The sequence below is a fragment of the Scylla paramamosain genome, chromosome 5, assembly GCF_035594125.1.
Source record: "Scylla paramamosain isolate STU-SP2022 chromosome 5, ASM3559412v1, whole genome shotgun sequence".
In the NCBI taxonomy this organism is placed as follows: domain Eukaryota; kingdom Metazoa; phylum Arthropoda; class Malacostraca; order Decapoda; family Portunidae; genus Scylla; species Scylla paramamosain.
Genome location: NC_087155.1, coordinates 15304618 through 15326691, shown reverse-complemented (window position 1 = coordinate 15326691; position 22074 = coordinate 15304618). Strand labels below are relative to the sequence as shown.

Below are 22074 nucleotides of genomic sequence, written 5' to 3'. Positions count from 1 at the left end.
TTTATCTGTGCTCTATAACTCTCGCCTCATTCATCTATCTATAAAAAAATAATCCTTGACTGTTTATCTTCCAGAGTGGAGCACATCCCGACTCACTTCCCTAAAACATCTATCATTTCACAACCTTACACCTGAGTGCCAGTACGGGTTCCGTCGTGGCTGCTCTACTGGTGATCTTCTGGCTTCCCTTACTGAGTCTTGATCATGAACCCTTTGCTTCAATTATTTGTTGACATTCAGGAATTACCATTTGTACACTAACTGGTTTCTTGCCCTGTGTTCTTATGTTCCCCGTGTTTTTACCTATAACCTCACCCAAACACAACTTTCACGCATTCAATAGTTATTTTGTAGATTATGTTTAAATTGTTGATATTGACGTACTGCCACTGGTAGCTCCAATATCTTTGTTCATCCCCTAATTTTGCACGTAACAGAATAGTATGCCAGAAAACACTACTCAATTTCCTAAGTCTCGCACCTTCCCTACGCGGATTAACACGGCGTAGCGCTTCTGAGAGCAAGTTCAGGTAATGATAGGCGCGTGTGATCAACGTGGGAGTCAGGTCTTTCTTCGTGACGTTCTCGGTACTAGTTGAAAATATCCGTCTATGTGTGTGGGTAGTAGGAATGTGTGTGTGTGGGGGGGGGGAAGAAGCGCTGGGAAAGGAATACGTAGATACGAAGACGGAGGACAGGAGGAATAAATGAGAAAGGAGTAGAGATGAATGATCCGATAAACGATGAGAGAGAGAGAGAGAGAGAGAGAGAGAGAGAGAGAGAGAGAGAGAGAGAGAGAGAGAGAGAGAGAGAGAGAGAGAGAGAGAGAGAGAGAGAGAGAGAGAGAGATGCAACGACTACACATAACCTACCCATACTCATTCAAGGAAACCGGCTCTATGTAACTCTAATTTAATATTCCTAAATTAATCCCCTTTTTCCTCACGCTTCATAGAATTTTCCCCAGCAGTGGCAATGGTGTGTGACTCAGTAAGGGCAAGACTCGCAGCTAACACCGTACACCTGATGGCTTCAATCAGAATCGCAATGCCTCCGCCGCCTCAGTGATGCTTGGGTACTGTAAACCTCGTGACCTAAGCCAACATTCGTCAGTGTGTGGGCTTAAGCAAGAAATCCGTTACTTTGATCGCAGCAAAAGTCGCTCTTTACAGGACAAGCCATCTGGACACATTACTATGAATGCAGACCACAACAGGGCCAAATATCAGAGTGCAGCTTTGTTATCAATATCACATATCAGTAGAACTTTATAACACTAGAAAAACTCCATTGGGCCTACTAGTGTTGGTCTATGTATAAAGAAAACATATATGAGTGTACAGTACCATTACCTTTCATCCCAATCAGTAAATAACAGGTTTCCAGAGCATCAGAGACTGCCACAGCGCCACATAAAGATTTCATCAGCCGCGCCAGAAGAGCTACTTTGATAGAGCAGTTTTAGGTTAATTGAAGATCGATTATCTGGTGACCAATCCGCTCATGACTGAAGAGACGCACTTTACTATTAATATGTAAATAACTTCAGGATTTGGGCCACTCATTGGGAATAAAATTTTATGGCAGTGCTAGAGAGAGAGAGAGAGAGAGAGAGAGAGAGAGAGAGAGAGAGAGAGAGAGAGAGAGAGAGAGAGAGAGAGAGAGAGAGAGAGAGAGAGAGAGAGAATTTTTGAGTAACAGGAATTATATACGATAAAGAGAACTTGATATTTCTTAAAAGCAGTCTTATCTCGTGTGTGTGTGTGTGTGTGTGTGTGTGTGTGTGTGTGTGTGTGTGTGTGTGTGTGTGTGTGTGTGTGTGTGTGTGTGTTCTATAGTATCCTTATAAACACATAACTTCACACATACACACACACACACCACTATCAAGACGTACTACCACGAACCACCACCACCACCACCACTACCAGCACGAGCAACAACAACGGGAAAAACAAACGGAGAGGAGGAGAAAATTACGGAGAAAAATATAAATATCCTTAGACTTTTTTCTTTCTTCCCTGCACACATTCTTCGTAGGTGCTAACAGAGTCTATTTCCAGTCTCCCTTTGTGTGGCTTCCAAGTAGTTATTTCCGACTATACGTGAAACTCCTCTTCTATTTGCTATTTTCTCTTTCTGTATGGATTCCACGAACTGATTGGAGTAAACGAATTAAAGAAAAGAAGTGACGGAGGAGCTGGAGTGATGGGGAGCGATGGAAGTATAGGCGTTGAAGGGAAATGTAAGGTAATGGCGAAGATAGTTAATAAGATGTGGAATAGAAAATGACAGTCTTTTTTTCTTTCGCCGTTTTCCTCGAGTCACGGGTTGGCGTCATATACGAGTCACATCCAGTCGTTTCTGTCCTCTGCGTCTTCCTCTTTGACTCTCATTCTTTGCAGTTCTAATGCTTTAATGGTAAATGACAGTAGAGGGATGTCAAGGAATTATACTGAGATGGAGGACTAGGTGGAGGGGATCACGTGGTTCTCAAAGTGAAAGAGAAATTGGAGAAGGAAAAAGGGAAGGAAGTATAAAGAGATGGATAATTGGATGGAGAAGATATGAGGAATTTTGAGAGCGAAAGAGGAATTAAAGGGGAAGGAGAAAGGGATGGTAGTATAAAGAGATGGAGAACTAAACGGAGAGGAGCTGAGGAATTCTGGAAGTGAAGTGGAGGAAGAATTAAAGGAGATAGTGAAGGTAGTATAGAGATGGAAGATTGGATGGATGGGACCTGAGGATTCTAAAAGCGGAGGAGGAATTGAAGGAGGAGAAGAGAGATATGACTGAAGGAGGAGAAGAAAGATATGACTGAAAGATGGAAGTAAAAACGAAGATAGAGGAGAGATGAGGTGGAGGAATGGCTGATGTACAAAACTTACATACGATGGGGGAGAATGAATGAACGAAGGTAAACAACTAGAACGAAATTGAGGCGCGGGACTGAAATACCTGAAAAAAAAAAATAAATAAATAAGGAAAAATATGAGTGGAGATGCAGAGAGATGGTCAAATTCACTACTCATTTAAAAGACCACAAGAGGTTTGAATGTTGGATGCACTCTTCACCACCACCACCACCATCACCACCATCAGACAGGCTTCATGAAGAGCACCACTTATATCTCCCCCCTGTCCTCCTTCCTTCCTTCCTTCCTTCCTTCCATTTTTCATCCATGCAGATCCTCTAGTCAAGTCGTTCCTTCCTTTCTTTGTCCCTTCCAAGTCGTCTTATCTTCGAGTTTAAGCTCCTCTGCATATTCATCATTTTTTCCCATCTTGTATATTCAATAGTTCTTTTCGCTTTTTATCTTCGAATCTCTCTCTCTCCCTCCTCCTTTCCCAAGTCTCTTTCTCTATCTGGAAGGTGCTCTTTTCCCTGTGTGTGTGTGTGTGTGTGTGTGTGTGTGTGTGTGTGTGTGTGTGTGTGTGTGTGTGTGTGTGTGTGTGTGTGTGTGTGTGTGTGTGTGTGTGTGTGTGTGTGTGTGTGTGTGTGTGTGTGTGTGTGTGTGTGTGCATTGCTCTTGTGTCTTTGTCTTTTTTCGATTTATTGTTCAGTGATTAGAGAGAGAGAGAGAGAGAGAGAGAGAGAGAGAGAGAGAGAGAGAGAGAGAGAGAGAGAGAGAGAGAGAGAGAGAGAGAGAGAGAGAGAGATGGGAGGGAGACCAAGATTTACGGACGATGAATCTCTCTCTCTCTCTCTCTCTCTCTCTCTCTCTCTCTCTCTCTCTCTCTCTCTCTCTCTCTCTCTCTCTGTTTGGTTCTGCCTGTTTCTCTATGCATTGTGTAAAGATGCATCAGCTACAAGGCTCAATGTTGCATCTCAGTATTCGTCTCTATATCTTCCTTGTATTTTTGTCTTACTGTTTGTATACTTCAATTATCCGTTCATTTCTTGCTTCTCTTGCTCGCTTTGTTGAAGCTTATCATGTTTTCTTTCCATCTGCTTATGTTTTTCTTCCATTTTGTTTATATATTTTTTTCTTTTTTCTTTTTCTTTATTCTTTCTCTTCCTCTTTATCCATCTTTTCTTCTCTGCCGCTGATATATGCACACACAAAAAAAAGCTATGAGAGAGAGAGAGAGAGAGAGAGAGAGAGAGAGAGAGAGAGAGAGAGAGAGAGAGAGAGAGAGAGAGAGAGAGAGAATACATATCGCTTCGCCTTCAGTCTCCAACGAAAACATCGTAAGTCAGTCGAGTATTGCATCACAATCTCTCTCTCTCTCTCTGTCATACCAACATTTTTACATTTCATTTATTTTTTTTCGTAATTGTTCCCGGTACGTTTTTTTTCATATTTTATTTATTCGTTATTATTTTATTTATTATTTTTATATATTCCCGTCCTTTTTCCGATTCCACGCCTCGTTTCCCAGAATGAGCGGAAGGGAACTCGCACGTAAAGATCTGCAGAGCCTTAATTATATTCCATCCTGCACACTAGTATAAAAAAAAAAAAGGAATCTTCACTTTGCTTCTACACAAAAATATATTCCTTCATATTCATATACTTGCGTCACTAATCCCACTATTTCTACTTATTTTCTTTATCTTCTCCCTTTTTGCTGCGTTTTTATGTTGCTAAATCTTTCTTGCGTCCCTAAGTATTTATTATCTAAGAGGCACTTGTGAATTTTATATACTTTATTTGATTAATATTAAAGACACACGAATATATGTAATTTTGGTGTCTCGTCTCATGTTTTTGTTCTTCTTCATTCATTTATTCCTTCTACTTTCTTACTTCCACTTTCATTTCTTCCTTCTTCCATTCCTGTCTCATTCTTTCTTTTCTTTAATCTTTCATCTCTTCTTGGTGTTTCTTGGGGTACGATAGGAATATTCTATTAACATTTTCATTCTATGCTTGTTTTTTGTTGATGTTCAGAGTACCGTGAAATATTGCCAGCACGGACACAAAAATAAACGAGAGAATAGGTAAATTCACTGCTACAGTCAGCCATCCTTGCAATTCATACCACTGTGAAGAAAATAACTTGCAAGGACATACAGGAAAAGAAGAAGTGTAGGTTGATTTTTTTTTTTTTTTTCATTTATATGACTATGTAAGAGACTGGTACAAAAATAAGCGTTCAAGAAGTGGGAGAAAGGATCTAGCATTGAATGGGTTAAGACAATGCAGTACAGTGTTCAAAAGATTATCTGTAATTATGGGAAGAATGATCTGGGTATGAATGGGTTATGAGCCTGTAGTACAAAATAAGTGTCTGAAAAAGATTGTGTCAGTTGTTTATAGGAAAATTTTGTCTAGCAGTGAAAAGGTTAATTAGGGATTATTAATGGACGAGCGGACTCAACGCTTCTCACGTGAACTCCTGGGTTACTTTCATCCGATCACGTATTCAGTGTTTATCACCTCCCTTAGCTGCGAATTTTGTATATTTCACATCCACGAATTTAGGTCTAAGTAACAGAGGCTTCATTTCTTCTAAGACGAGGCTTTCACTGGATGAGGATGATGGAGGAGAAAATAGTAGTAATAGATAAAAAGATGACGCCTAATGACTGCTTCCAGAACGCGAGTAGTGGGAGTGATCATTAGTAAGAAGAGATGCATGACTGATATAGATAAATAAATAAAATCTCTGTGGTAATACTGAACAGACAAGGGAAAGAAAAAAATAAAGAATATGAAATTTTTTATGAATATAAATGTGACACCAAATACATAATAAAATAAAAAAATGAAAAAATGAAAATATCTAAAGAATAGCTTATTTTGTGAAATGAAAAGCAGTTTTAAAACACAGAAAACAATAAACTGAAAATATGAACACAACAATCTTTTCCTCCTGCCACACACTTAATGAGAAAAATTAAGGCATACGTTTGCTTATTATTTCTGGTGTACTAAATAACTAACCCTTGTAAACACAAAACAAGAAAAAAAGACATTACACAAACAAAACAAAGCCTTTCTCTTTTTTCTTCCCTCCCTCCTTCCTCACAATAACAGTATGAAAAACAACTGCCACTCCACATTATTGAAAAACCAACATTTACGAATAACAAAAAAATAAAAGAATATTTGTTACACACTATGCAACACGTCCTTATTTCATCCTTCCCTCCCTTCATTTCTCCCCTCCACACATTCGTCACCCACACAGACACAAGGCGACGTTAGGTAAGGTAGAGTCGAAAGCTACTCAGAGACCAGCACCAACTTTTCCTCTTCCCATTTAAGAGCGACGATAAAAAACTTCCTTATCGCTGCCAGAACATACCTACTTCCCCTTTGCTGCAACCTAAATTCCTGCTTTCCTGCCTTCTATTTCCTTTTTTTTAATCCCTGTCTTCCACTTACTCCAAAAGAGTGACATAATACCTTGCTTAGTCTCTCTCTCTCTCTCTCTCTCTCTCTCTCTCTCTCTCTCTCTCTCTCTCTCTCTGCCATATCTTGTTTAGTCTTTCCTTGGATCGCTACTATCGAGAACACGCTCTTCTATCTCTTTCTCTCACTAGCTTCAAATTTACAAATGAACTAATAAAATAGAGCACCTAATTTTAACGGCAGGAATCCCAAGTAGAAGAGCAAGAAGCGGACAAAGGGAAAAGAACATAAATGGAATAGCGAGAGCACTAAGAAATGCAAGCAAGGCTGAACATCTGCTACAATTGACAAGGGAGAGAGAGAGAGAGAGAGAGAGAGAGAGAGAGAGAGAGAGAGAGAGAGAGAGAGAGAGAGAGAGAGAGAGAGAGAGAGGTGCGGCATTCCATGATCACTGACGTCTGTAGGGGTGTGGCAGCTCTGTAGGGTATGAAAAACTAATACCTTACACTGACCAGTATTCAAAACTTTGCTGTCTCATCACGACTAGTTTCCAAAGCCACAGAAATGATTGGCCGGGTTCTCAAGAGTGTTTCTCCTGTTGACGATGTAGAAATCTTGTTAATCTATCACTAGAACCCTTAAAACCCGTGTAACTTCAACAATAGCCTATTGAAAGTAGTCCAGGTGCTGCGAAGTGCTTCAGAATATTGGCCTTAGTTCCCCCTTGCATCACCTCTGGCGGGGAAACGATATGCCTCGTTTTCTTTCTCTTTTTTCCTTCCTCGCCACTCCACAGGCACAAGAAAGGAGAATCTGTCTGCTCGCACTATAATCTGATGCAATCCCACGCGCTTCCGTTTTCTCTAGAGGCCATCAAGGGAGATTATTTCTTTGCTAGGAATATATATATGGAACACCCTCACAGCGTTTCTTTGTGTGAAAATCCTCTTATATATTAAAGTTTCACTCTGTCTGGCTGTCTGGCTTTCTCCCCCACCCACCCTCCTCTCTCTCTCTCTCTCTCTCTCTCTCTCTCTCTGGACTAGACTGAGGGCAACTAAGATCATGGATAGTAAAGTTGCAAAATATAGGAGTGAAGGAAGAAGAAAACAGAACTAGTGAAATAAGAAAAAAAAAACGAACGAAAGGAAAATAAAGAAAGAAAGATAAAAAGAAAAGATGAAAAGAAGAAAAGGCGAAAAAAAAGAAAGTAAAAGAAAGAAGAAAAACACAAAGACTCACCCCGCTATAATTAGTAAGAAGAAGAAAACGGGAGAGAAAAAATAATGGTTGACTATAAAAGACTTTCCCAAATCTGATAAGACTATTCCCACCTGATCCTTTTTATCCAGACATAATGACACACACACACACACACACACACACAGGGAGCAGCCCTAACAAAGCCACGGGTTCCTTGTCACCGCTTCTTTTGTTTCCTGATGGCCTTTTCTTTCGGAGCTCTTTGGGTTTTCTTATCGTGTGATGAGGCTGAGATGAAGCGGTAATGGTTCCCTTACTTCCGCTGCTCCAGGGGGAGAAAGACACGGCAGACTGACAGTAATAGAGGGGGAAGGAGGAGGGAAGAAAAGGTCGCGCTAATGACATGGACTGTGAAGAAAAATCTGACCAGTTAAAGTTGTAAGGGGGAGAAAGAAAGGAAGCGCCGAGGAGAGAAGGTGTTACAGGGAAGAATGACCGGCGGTGGTGGCGAAGGGGAAGGAACTACAAAGGGGAAACAAGGTAAGGAAGAAGGGATGGGGTTGTACTGTGAGGGAAAAAGATGGCGACAAAAAGGAGGAACTACAAAGGGGAAGGTAATGTAAGGAAGAAGGGATTGGGTTGTACTATTGTGGAAAAGAAATAGTCTACGAGGTGGCAAAAGGGATTAACTACAAAGGGGCAAGAAGGAAGTGATAGGACTGTACTATGAAAGACGAGATACGCTTGTAAAAAGCAAAAGATTACCAATTGACAATTCACACCGGAGAAAAAAAAAAAAGAACTCGTGTGCCTAATTCCGACAAAAAATTCTTCTGTGCTGACCAGTTTCAAACACTCCGAATTCACAACTAAGGAGAAACACACTCGCAGTTCCTTCAAGAAAACACAGAAACCTGCCTCTCTCTCTCTCTCTCGTGCAGGTCACCGGGGAAATCAAGATTATTCTCATGGTCACCGCACACACACACACACACACACACACACACACACACACACACACACACACACACACACACACACACACACACACACACACAAGGCCTGGATATTTTGACACACATTCACGACAATTTTTCTCCGCCCGGCTCAGCGTGAGGGAAACGGAGCAGAAGTTTGTCATTTGTTTGAGGCAACGTGCTGATGTTTGCAAATTGAGGACGGGCGAAAATGAAGGCGAAACGGATGGAAAGAGGAAGAGAAAGAAGGATAGAGGGACGATAAGAAGAGATAACAAGAGAAAGTTTGACGATGAAATAGAAACGTAAGAGAAACAGACGTTGCCAAAGAAAATGTATAAATAAAAAAAAAAAAACGAAAGGGAATATGAAACACGAGCAAGTCAAGGAGGAAGCACAGATAGAGATAAACAAGGACGAAAAGCCATAGTCAGAGAAACAATAAAATACAAAAATAAAAACAAAAGACAAACGCATATAAAACAAAAGCCAAACCGAGAGGAAAACGCAAAAAGAAAAAGAAAAAAGAGAAGGCACACACAAGAGAGGAAGCTACGCAGTTGTTTGCTATGTGGCCAATAAAAATTGTCTTTGTGGAAGGAGACCCAAGAAGACTACGGATCATATTAAAACAAAATGCTTAGACTGTTTTCAAAGACCAATGGAACGATTAATTGAAGTCTCACATGCTTGATTTTACACTAATGACGTAGAATCCTTGAACTATCACCATACTCAAAAAAAGTATCATTGACAACTAAAAAGACAACGAATACAGCTTGTTTACTGTAGTGGAGGTAAAGCGATGAGCGAGAGGAGACGGAAAAGGGGATGTTGGAAGGTGTTGACTGCATTGAGGCCACTAAGACAAGCACGCGTATCAAAGGAGCTGAATATTTACTACCGCCAGCTTGTACTTCATAGGACATAATATAGAGGAGATGGCACACACACATACACACACACACACACACACACACACACACACACACACACACACACACACACACACACACAAGGAAAGAAAAAAGAAAAAGCTAACAAAAAAATAAATATCTGTACTCATTTCTAAACAGATATGAAGAAACACCTGGAAAAAAAAAAACGTAGAGAGAGAGAGAGAGAGAGAGAGAGAGAGAGAGAGAGAGAGAGAGAGAGAGAGAGAGAGAGAGAGAGAGAGAGAGAGAAACGATGCACCAATACAAATAAAAGATGAACAAGTGAAGTGAGAGCAGATTACCGAAACTGGATAAAAGAAAAGCAAATTTAGCGGAGGAAGGGGCGGTGTAAATAATTGTATTGAGCAAAGTGGGCACACGGGGAGGGACTGGAACTGTAGAGAGACACGGTCTGACGCAACACGCAATTAGGGATCCAAGAATAGAAAGAGAGAGAGAGAGAGAGAGAGAGAGAGAGAGAGAGAGAGAGAGAGAGAGAGAGAGAGAGAGAGAGAGAGAGAGAGAGAGAGAGAGAGAGAGAGACACGAACAGGACAAAAAGTGCTTTGGGTAAAAGATACACGAGGCAGAAAAATAAAACCAAGGACATAACAAACAAGGGCAAGAATCTTATGACACACACACACACACACACACACACACACACACACACACACACACACACATAAATGAATAAAATAAATGGATAAATAAATAAATACGTAAAATAAATGAATTAATAAATAAAATAAAATAAAATAAAATAAATACATTCCAGGGATAAAGAAAAGGGTAAAAAAACTACAAAAGGAAAATAATAAATAGATAAATAAATAGACAAATAAGGTAAATGAAAGAAGTAAGAAAGAAAGCATCACAAACACTATTGGACAAAATCTTCGAACTATAAAAGAAAGAAAAAGCCCAGAAAAATTAGGACCAACAAAACTCACTGCACAAAAAGAAAAAAAAAAGAAAAAAACATAAGAAAACACCCATTTAACCAAAACAATAATAAATAAATAAATATAACACAAGAACAGAACCACTTGCACTGTAATTTCCTGAGACAATGCATAAATAACTTACATGCAATATACAGCAAAATCCCTCCGTTTTTGGTTAGAATAAGAGCCAAGAAGAGCGCTAAAAGCAGTGGGTTTATTGTAGGGAAAGTCAAGTGCCTGCCCTCCACTCTGCTCTCTCCGCTGGCTGCATTGCTCCTCGGAAACACTTTTGTAATTAAACGGAGCAAACTTTCCTGACAGCTGCTGGAGTTTCGGAGGGAACGTTTGTCTCTGCGTGGATGCGTTGTGGTTAAGTTAATGAAGGAAGGACACACAGGTGGTAGTTGTGTTGTTGTGGGGTAGTGACCAGTGTGAATTTATTAGTATTTCTTCGAATCAAAGACTTGTTCAATTGTATCAGTATAATTAACAGCGTGTTACTGAACAAAACAGATTACGGAGAAGTTTATGAAAAGTTGCTCCGGAGAAATGACTACCTGGGTATCCATAATGAAAGTTTTCTTTTTTTTTTCTTTTTCAGGTATGAGTTGTTAGTTTGCATCAGCATAGTAAATGATGAGGTAAGGAGCTACTCAACGTGCAGATAATTCGCTGGTTCATCATACGCTATTCCAATAATAATATTCCAATACTAAACATTTCTTCCATTGAGTATTTGTTGGTTAGCATCGCCACGACAGAAAATGAGGCAAAGAGCAATTGAACAAACAGACAATTGAATAGTTAACCAAATACACCTCCATGGAATGAGGAACACCTAACTAAGTTCCATAACGAAACGAACACTACATTGTTCCTGCACTGAATATCACTTTGGTGCATCAACACAGCAAATAGTGAGGCGAAGAGTTACTGACAACACAGACAATTAAAAACTTCACCAGATACATCAGACAGTAATAAATATTTGAATTCCATAAGAAAATGAACAATACATACTTCTCCCATTACATATTTGTTTATCTATTTATTTATTTTTTATGTAAGAGGGGCACTGGCCAAGGACAACAAAAATTAAGAATAAAAAAGGGACCATTGAGGCGCCATTCCCTAAGCAAAGGTCAAAAAAAGAAAAAAATAAATAAAGTGAAGATAAGTGTCTTGAAATCTCCTTTGCATCAACAAAGCAAATGAAGAATTAGATAACCAATGAACAAACAAATCACGGAAAACTTTATCGAGTGCAATATTCCATAGACTGATGAACAGCTACCTGAGTTCCATTACGAAATGAACAATTCATACCTCTGTATCCATTAATGATTTGCTGTTTCGCATCAATACAACACTGGACGATCGAAATGGGCCTGAACTAACAAGTGATTCATAAAATTCATCAAACTCCGCTTTAGAGATGAATAAGCGACTCCGATGAGGCTTATCTATTTATTATTTGTGTGTTTGAATGAACGAACACAAATGGAAATTCTAAAGAAAAAATCCATTAAAATGCTATTCCAGAGAGAGAGAGAGAGAGAGAGAGAGAGAGAGAGAGAGAGAGAGAGAGAGAGAGAGAGAGAGAGAGATAATTAAGCGAGTCTCATAAGAACAATATAATTTCCAGGCCTGCAACACACTGGTGAACATTCATCTTGCCAGAAACATTACAGACACGTGAACAAAAGAGTTGAACATAAGATTAATGACGCAACACATAAAGGGGACTGAGTTAGCTTGATTATGGCGTTATTATGTGATTATTTCGCCAAGGTAATGAGACTCGATGGAGGGTGGACAAACAAACGAACGAAAAAAATAATAAAACAAAAGGGAGGTCAGGTATAAAATTAACCAGGGAAAAATGAATTGCTGGAAAATGGAAAAAAAAGAAGGGAAAAAAGAAAAAAAAACTCGTGTACTTTATTGGAACCTGAGAGAGAGAGAGAGAGAGAGAGAGAGAGAGAGAGAGAGAGAGAGAGAGAGAGAGAGAGAGAGAGAGAGAGAGAGAGAGAGAGAGAGAGAGAGAGAGAGAGAGAGAGAGAGAGAGAGAGAACGACACACACACACACACACACACACACACACACACACACACACACACACACACACACACACGCACAAACACCACCACCACCACCACCACCACCACCACCACATCACAATCTCACACAACGCAGGTCAGTAAGGAATTAGGCAGGAGTCGGGGAGGTAACAAGGGAGGTCTTGGGGAGTCCTGGGGAGGGGAGAGACTTACCTTCGGCTGAGCGGGGAGGCGGTGGGGAGGGTCTGCATTGGGAGGGATATAGCTGAGTCGGACCCTGATGCAGACCTTAAGACCGAGGGGGAAAATAAAGGTCAAGCGTGAGGCCCTAAGCTGCGAGGTCAGGTCAAGTGTAATGTGTATTAATGTGTTTAAAGTGATTAGTGTTTCTAAGGTCAGGTTAGAGCGTTCTTTAGTGTTTTCAAGGTCAGGTTAAGGTGTAATTTAGGGTGTACTTATGCATTTTCAAGGTCAAGTTAAAATGTACTGTATTTTAGTATTTTAAGGTCAGATACAGATGTAATTTATTGTTTTGAAGGTCAGGTGAGATGAATTCAGGTATTTTCGAGTTCAGGTGTGGATAAATTCTTGTGGTTTTAAGGTCAGATGAAAATTAATTCAAGTGATTTCAATGTCAAGTGAAGATGATGTTTTCAAGGTTAGGTGAGAGTAAATTCATTTTTTTTTTTTCTTGTCAGGTAAGACTACACCAATGCGTGTTTATGAGTCAGATGAACCGAGGTCGATAGTTAAGTAACACAACACACTCACTTTGTGTTGATCAATTTTCCGCACTCTTAAACCCTCTGATCAAAGAGACAATCATAGGGAGATTAAAGGACTTAACAAGACGGAAGGATAAAGCAAGCACAGTGAGAGTGAATACAGAGGGTTACTGCACCCGACCCTGACTATACTGAAAATGTATCGAAGGTGTAACAGTTGCTTAGTCATGGACATAAAACAAGTAACCTGCCCCCACTCTCTTCCACCGTGCTTAGTGTTTCCTCTCATTGTCAAACCCTCCAATGTGCTTGAAAAAAAAAAAAAAAAACACGTGCCAGGTTTGCTAAGAATATCAGCAAATCAAAGGGCTTAAGACTGAGGGAAAGCACAACTCACAGTGAAGGAAGAAAGATATACTCGCATTACTCAGCTAGTGAACTTGACAACACCTCCTCCGTGCAGTTTTAACACAGTGGACCAAGACAAGGGAGTGAATTCAGGTTAAGGAGTAACGATAAGAAACTTGGTCACGATACATGATGAAATTACACGTCAAAGAAAACTCACAGGAGGACTTCAAGGGATGACTTCGAGGCTTCTAAGACTGAAGTATGGAGGTCCACTGTACCCTAAGACTGACACCTCCTATCGTCATCATTAATAATGTAAAGGTGTTACGCAGGTGGATGGACGTGGGAGGTGGGTGGTACAGGTAGACTAATTAGCATCTTCAGGTACGTTCAGGTAAATGAAGGAATTAGTTAAGGTTATTAGTATGCTTGGCTGGCTCAGGTGGATGCAGGGAAACTAGTTAATTAAGAAAACTAATTAGCATTTTCAGGTACATGCAGGTACACGAGGGACAGGAAGAGGTTAATTGGAGCAGGTGATTAGCATGCCAAGGTACGGACGCGGGGTGAATATGGATAACCTAATTGTGAGAGGCGAGTCAGTCCGTGCAGAGGATTTGGGATGAATGGTGGTGAGAATGTTTTATTTTGTTTTGTTTAATTTTCTGCAAGCTGAGAAATCTGACCGAGAGCATAAATATAAGAGAAAAAAAACTTGTTCAATACGTCACGCTTACATAAAAAAAACCCCGATAATTAGTGGAGGAAAATCCCCAAAAAGTTGCAAATTTAGTTTTGATGGTGTTCAGATGCCTCTCTTTTCAAACATTCAAGTCGCAAGAGAAACGAAGAGCAAACAGGTAGAAAGATACAGAGTTTACCAGTTAAACAAGTGAGTCAAGATACTGGTTAATTCCTGCATTTGATCAGCATGTTTACTTTGGTGAGAGTCAAGGTTAAAGGTGCATCCATAAGGGTGATGAACATGCTTTGGTAACGTTATAAGGAGGGAGGGGGTGAATACAGTGCTGGTAACATGCGTAGCGGTGTAGTTATTATGTCTTTACGCTCCAGAACACGTGCAGTTCACTCTTTAACCCTTATACTGCTATGGAACTCCTTCATTAACCTCCAGTGCATTATAAAAAATTGTTTGCGTGGTGACAGATGAGACAAAAGAGAGAACAGGAGGTTTATTACTTTTTTTCCTAGGCAAGAAAAATATTTAAACGAGATTAATACTGCAATAAGTGCCTAAAAATGTTGATTAAAGCAGAAATTTTTAAGCAGTAAAACGGTTAAGTTCAGAGATGAAGAGAATTACAGCATTCTCCACATAAGATGCTTACATGATTAATATAAAGACGATTATCATAGCTCAGAATATACTAAATAAATAAATAAATAAATAAAACATTATCCCTCACAAACTAATGAAAAAACTTGACTGAAAACGTGGTAACGACATTTTTCTCTTTACACCAATCTTTTGAAACCTTTTTTACGTAGGAACAGCTGTGGCAAAAGTAAAAAAAAAAAAAACGTAAAAAAAAAAAGGCCTATTGATATGACAGTGATTAAAAAATAGAACTAAAACATTACCCAGAACTGGAGAAAAAGAGAAAAGGAAATAGTTAAGAAGCAGAGCAAGCAATAAAAGAACATACACATGAAACTGGTTCACATAAACACGCAGGGGAATGCAACAAGTGGCTCGCTGTTAAGTGTGGGAAGGCAGGCGCTGCGCTGAAAGAATACACGTGCAGAGGAGTGAGGGAGAGTATGAAGGGGTGAGAAGACCGAATGAACAACTCCTGAGAGAGAGAGAGAGAGAGAGAGAGAGAGAGAGAGAGAGAGAGAGAGAGAGAGAGAGAGAGAGAGAGAGAGAGAGAGAGAGAGAGAGAGAGAGAGAGAGAGAGAGAGAGAGAGAGAGAGAGAGAGAGAGAGAGAGAGAGAGAGAGAGAGAGAGAGAGAGAGAGAGAGAGAGAGAGAGAGAGAGAGAGAGAGAGAGAGAGAGAGAGAGAGAGAGAGAGAGAGAGAGAGAGAGAGAGAGAGAGAGAGAGAGAGAGAGAGAGAGAGAGAGAGAGAGAGAGAGAGAGAGAGAGAGAGAGAGAGAGAGAGAGAGAGAGAGAGAGAGAGAGAGAGAGAGAGAGAGAGAGAGAGAGAGAGAGAGAGAGAGAGAGAGAGAGAGAGAGAGAGAGAGAGAGAGAGAGAGAGAGAGAGAGAGAGAGAGAGAGAGAGAGAGAGAGAGAGAGAGAGAGAGAGAGAGAGAGAGAGAGAGAGAGAGAGAGAGAGAGAGAGAGAGAGAGAGAGAGAGAGAGAGAGAGAGAGAGAGAGAGAGAGAGAGAGAGAGAGAGAGAGAGAGAGAGAGAGAGAGAGAGAGAGAGAGAGAGAGAGAGAGAGAGAGAGAGAGAGAGAGAGAGAGAGAGAGAGAGAGAGAGAGAGAGAGAGAGAGAGAGAGAGAGAGAGAGAGAGAGAGAGAGAGAGAGAGAGACAGAGAGAGAGAGAGAGACAGAGAGACAGACAGACAGACAGACAGACAGACAGACAGAGAGAGAGAGAGAGAGAGAGAGAGAGAGAGAGAGAGAGAGAGAGAGAGAGAGAGACCTGATAGAAGTCTTTAAGTGGTATAAGGGTTATAACAAGGAAGATGTAAGCAAAATTCTTAGGATCAGCAACCAGGGTAGAACAAGAAATAACGGGTTCAAGCTTAAAAAATTTAGGTTTAGGAAGGAGATAGGAAAAAATTGGTTCTCAAATAGAGTGGTAGATGAGTGGAACGGACTCAGTAATCATGTAGTTAGTGCTAGGACACTAGAGAGCTTTAAGAGAAGATTAGACAAGTTTATGGATGGAGATAACAGATGGAAATAGGTAGGTGTGTTTCATACAGGGACTGCCACGTGTAAGCCTGGTCGCTTCTTGCAGCTTCCCTTATTTCTTATGTTCTTATGTTCTTATGTATAGAATTTCCTATTGAAGAAGAACCTTTTCACTGATACTACCCCTTATCATGTATTTTTTTTTACTTTTTCGTCGCTCGTTAGTAATAACCAGCCGCTTCTTCTTTCTCAGTCTTAATGAAGTGATATTATCTGGTGAAGGATTATTAGGAGGAGAGATTTTTATGGTCTCGTATTCCTGTTGACGTGTCCCTTACAGCTCTTTATCCGTCTTGTGTCCTCTGTCACCGTGTCATTGCTTCCTCTTCACTCCTGTGTCCTTCCTGTGTCCATGTATCCACAACTTAACCCTTTCAATACTAATGACGCTTCTCATCTTTATCTTTGCAACCCTAGTCAGTTCTGTCCGTCGAAAAATGAAACTGCAATAACTGTGGAAACTTTACAAAAACCCAGTAACTCATTTGACGGTGAGTATTATCTTTCAGCATTACATTGCAAACCAACACGAGACCGTTATATTATGCTTCTAAGAGGCCACAGCAATTGAAAAGCTAAATATCCCTTCCAAGCGTGTCTGTGTGTGCTCAAGAACCTGTCTTTTACCCCTCCCATGTCCCAGTTTCCACTAGCTGCCGGGTGTTCTGGGAGGGATGTGGCTGCGTCCCTCAGGAAGAGTCAAGGAACATAAAGAGTTAGCATCCCTGGTTAAGAACATCACCATACCACAACATAAGTAAAGTACAGGTGTGGTTAAGATGTGTTGCCATTACTAAGGTTCATGTAACACTGAGGATAGGAAGGATAGGAATGAAGAGGGAGCAGACAGGGAAAGGAGAAGCATAGAAGAGGGAACAGAGGAACAGAAATGCGTGGAAGGAGTAGTACGTAGGTGGAGAAAAATCGTGTTGGCGAAGGACTGTGAGTGGCAGGAGAGAAGGAAAAATGGAGGAAGGAAGAAAGGACGCTGATTAAGCATTGTGGTAGACGGAGGAGAAGGGGAAGGAGAAGGAAAAGGAGGAGAAGGAGAAGAAGGAGGAGGGTGACTGCTTGATAGTGAAGAGTGAAACTGGTTGAGAAAAATGAAAAGAGGGAAGGTAGAAGGGATACTGATGAGGCCTTGTAGTAGAGAAAGAAGAGGAGGAGGAGGAGGGGAAAAGGGACTGCAGTTTGAAGGAGTGAAACTGAAGACTGACTGGAAAGAAGAAAAAAAAAAAAAAAGGAGGAAGGAAGAACGGATACTAATGAAGGCGAGCTGAAGAAGACGAAGAATAATAAGAACAAGAACAAAAAAAAACAACAACAGGAGGAGGAACAACAGAAAAAGAAGGAAGAAGAGAAAGAGACCCACAACACACACACACACACACACACACACACACACACACACACACACACACACACTTAAAACAAAGAATCACAGAGCACGAGATAAAGTGAAATGATCAGCTGGGAACCACTTGTTGCATCACGAGGACTGCAGGAGAGAGAGAGAGGTAGGGATAGAAGGCCTGGTATATGGGAAGAGGAAGACAGGGAGTCGGCGCTGAAGGAAGAAAAAAAAAAAAACAGTCCCGATGCTAAATTTGATTAGGAGCATCGAAGTGAAGGTAGGTAAGGTGCTGGTGGTGGTGCTGGTAGTAATGGTAGAGATAGTGGTGGTGGCTTAAGTAATCTGTCTTTACTTATACCAGCCTTGTCAAGGGAGTGATGCGAGACGGCGGCCAAACAAGAGATGAAGGAAAGAATGGTACGTGAGGGAGAGACGGGAAATTTGCATTATAAGGAGTGGCCGTCTTGGGTGTGCTTAGTAAAGGATGTAATGATTAACACACACACACACACACACACACACTTACAATTTTCCTTTAATGATATTTTTTAAACATCTCACGGTCAAGTTTAGTTTTTAATATGATTTTTCTTCGGTATCCATGTACCAGTCATTCATGTAACCAGCAGACCAGCCAGTAAGTCAAATAGTCAGCCATATAGAACCATTCATCCAGTCAGCCAGCCAATCAGTCAAAGAGCCATCCACACAGCAATGTACCAAGTCATCCAGTTAGTCAGTCAGTCAGTCAGTCAGTCAGTCACACAGTCATTCACCCAATCAGCCAGTCAGCCAGCCATATAGCCAGCCACACAGCCATTCACCCAGTCAACCAAACAGTCAAATAGCTAGTCACACAGCCAGCTATCCACTCAATCGTTCAGATTTATGAGACCATTCAAACGGCCAACCATATCACCATCCATCCAGTCGTCCAGCCAACCAACATTTCATCTACCCACTCAACCAACCAATCATCTGTCAAGCCATCCATCGGATCAACTACACTTCCATCCATCTACATCCAGACGGGCAAAAGTTTCAAAGTTTTACACATGAAAGTTGCAATACATCAGGAGTTCTTGTTACACGCTCCTCCTCCTTCTGGTTTCGGACAAGGAAGGGAAGGTAGAGGATGGATAGTGAGGTAGGGAGCAACTTATTACCTCAATCTTGCCTTACAATAATTCTCTGACCCGGACCCACGCCTCAACGCGGCACCCAAATTGAAAATAGATTGGAGGAAGGGAATGGAAGGCGTCTCCGGAGTGCGATACGGGTTCCATCTCGTTTCCGGGGAGAGAGTGATGGAGAGGAGACAGTTGAGGACACGCTAAGGGGACATACGTGTGTGTGTGTGTGTGTCTGTGTGTGTGTGGATAGGTAGATGGGTGGGTTTTCTCTCTTGGAGTTCAAATTTCAAAGGATAACTGGTTAAAAGAGAAAAAAAGTTGAAATTGCGTACTTGTGAGTCATTCAGTTCCCTCTGCGGTGCTTTGTGTGTGTGTGTGTGTATGTGTGTGTGTGTGTGTGTGTGTGTGTGTGTGTGTGTGTGTGTGTGTGTGTGTGTGTGTGTGTGTGTGTGTGTGTAGGTGGGTGTCACAAGTCAGGCCTGGAAGAAGAGTGACAGAGAAGAGGAAGAGGGAAAGTACGAGGAGGAGGAGGAAGAGGAGGAGGAGGAGGAGGAGATGGAAGAGGAGGAGATGGAAGAAGAGGAGGAGGAGGAGGAAAGATGTGTGGTTATATTCATGTATCAAACCGAACCCTATCCCTTCTCCCATTTCCAAGCCAACGAGGGGTTGCAGAGGAGGAGGAGGAGGAGGAAAGACTAGCCTGCCCAAGAAAAAAAAAAATGGGAGAGGAAGAGAAAGTTAAAAAAAAAAAAAGACTGAAATAAAGTACAGACGATAAACTTTCCGCTGACAGTAACGATAAATTCTAGCGCAGATCATGACTATTTTTCCGGCAGTGACTGGGAAGGGAAGGGAAAGGAAGGGAAGGGAGGGAAGGAAGGAGCAGGGAAGAGAAGGGGGAGAGGTCGTGTTTCATCGGCCCCTAGTGTTCCTCCGCATCTCAGTCTCTATCATCCTAGGTTGTATATGAAAGGAAAAAGACGTTCAAGGGTAAGGGAGAGGAAAAAAATTAATGTCCTGGTATAATGATCACGATAAACTCTCCTTTTAAGTGCACTGGAAGAGTAACAAGAGTGTGATTTTGTGAGAGTGAAGAGAGACGCTGGGGAGGGGAAAAAAAAAACTGGTGGTGATGATGATAATGAAAAAGTCTCTCTCAACCACATAAGGGAGAAAGAAATGAATGATTGCACGAGAGTAAGAAGAAATGTTGTGTAAGCGATAAAACGTGATGAGGGAGAGAGAAAGAAGAAAAAAAAAAAAAGAAAACTGGTGGTGTGGATGATATTCTTTTACATCCACATGGAAAAAAAAAAATCGTATGTGCTTAAAAAGAAACACCGTGTAAGAAACAAAACATACCACCGACAATTATAAAATGATAATGATAAATATTCCACCGAGACAAACACAAGCTAGTGATAAATTTACGAAGATAGATTACGTCACCTAACAAGAAAGAGTAACAAGAAAGAATCCTCACGAATTACCCAGAAAGTGACGCTTCCAACAACCAGCGCCTCCTCACACACCTGGTATATGGCAAGAGGAAAACAGGGAGTCGGCGCCGCAGGAAGGAAAAACAGTCCCGATGCTAAATTTGATCACGGGAACGATAAACTGCATCTGGATCATCGTTTTCTGGGATGAGAGTGGGAGAGGCTGTCCTATCTCGCCTTTCATAGTGTCCCAGTGTCCTCCTGCCCCCTCCTCATCCCTCCTGTTCCTGCCAGCGAGGTGTCAGGTGCGAGAAGAAGCGGGGAATGTGTCGCTGAATGCTCTACTAACGATAAGGTGGAAGGTGATGGCGGCGATAAATTCTTGACAGGCTACAGCTTGGTGACACGGAATTTGGGTGCAGTTATTTTTGACCGTTTTTTTTTTTTTTTTTTTTACGATATAGTGGTCGTTTTTACCAGTGTGATTGTAGCTATAGGGTCTGTTTTTTATTGTCTAAAGGGTGCGTTTAGTGTTGGTGCGGGAGGGTAAGTTACTGGGGACAGCCGGGCCGACCTCGCTGCTTGACAACTCGGGGACATGGAAACACGGGCCCGGGTGGTGCTCTTGTCCGCTGACTGGCATGCATATTCGTGACTCGGAAAATATATAAATGAAAAAAAAAAAAAAAAAAATAGAAAATGATTAAAAAGATAAACGAATAAGAAAATCAATAAATAAGTAGATATATATAAATAGATAAAATAAAATAAAAATATAAATAAATAAACAGATAAAACAAAATAAATAAATAAGTAAATAAACAATAAAATTAAATAAAATGAAAGATAAATATTAAAAAAAAACGAAGAAAATAACTTTGTGTCCCAAAATCATTATTAATCTAAAAGAAACAGGTCAATATTAATAAAACTAAACAGAACCACTTAAATAAACACCAGATTCAGCGCCAACACAAAGAAAACTTACTACACATAAAAAAAAAGAAGAAAAACAGGACGGTGATACACAGATCAATGGGAGAGCGAGAGCATCAACCAGAGCCAGTGACAATGTTCCCATGTTCACGTGTCCTCGATGGCAACCTCATCTGGGCTAAAGTGCGTACCGTGCAGTACAGTGTGTTTGGAGAGCAATGAGAGGAGGGTTGCTGGGCTTCATCTCAGCACCTCCCTGTTACCGGTCCACGCACTGCTTTCCCTTTGAGTGTCACACAGAGGGGAGGGGAGTGAAAAACGAGAGACAGAAGCAATTAATGAAAAAAAGAGAGAGAGAGAGAGAGCAGAGATAAGAAAATGAAAGTTAAGGTAAAAGATACGGGAAAGAGGAAGCTCCCATGTAAAAGATAGAGGAGAAATGGATATTAAACAAGAAAATGAGGGAAAGAGGAGACGCCTATGCGAAATGGAGGAGAAGAAAAGGACATATTAAACAAGAAGATAAGAAAAAATAGAAGGATCCATACAAAATGAGAAGAAAGATAGTAGATATTAAACACGTAGATATGGGAAACAAGACACCTATGCCAAAAAAAAAAAAAGAAAAAAAAAGGAGACATGGAGATATTAAACAACACAATTACTTCATTCTCCTTAATAGCATCGTTCTACTCACAAAAGACTTAACCGCTACAGAAAAGAGGCTACCAGTGATACATTCCTGGGATTACACTAAAAAAAAAAAAAAAAAATACACCCGCCAAGCCACAACCATTCGTCTCAATGCGTCAAAGCTATTGAGACT

At 40.8% G+C, this 22074-nt stretch overlaps 1 protein-coding gene across 5 annotated transcripts in view; it reads right to left on the bottom strand.

Moving 5' to 3' along the window:
• Positions 1-22074, bottom strand: part of LOC135100577 (adipokinetic hormone/corazonin-related peptide receptor variant I-like) — a 382588-nt gene that overhangs the window by 12214 nt on the left and 348300 nt on the right. For 4 of the 5 annotated variants that reach the window (XM_064003596.1, XM_064003594.1, XM_064003597.1 and 1 more), the window contains one exon: positions 12642-12716. The exons of the other annotated variant lie outside the window; for it this stretch is intronic. In XM_064003596.1, the coding sequence (XP_063859666.1) occupies positions 12642-12716 (75 nt within the window). The remainder of the gene's footprint in view (positions 1-12641; positions 12717-22074) is intronic. 5 annotated transcript variants of the gene reach the window in all.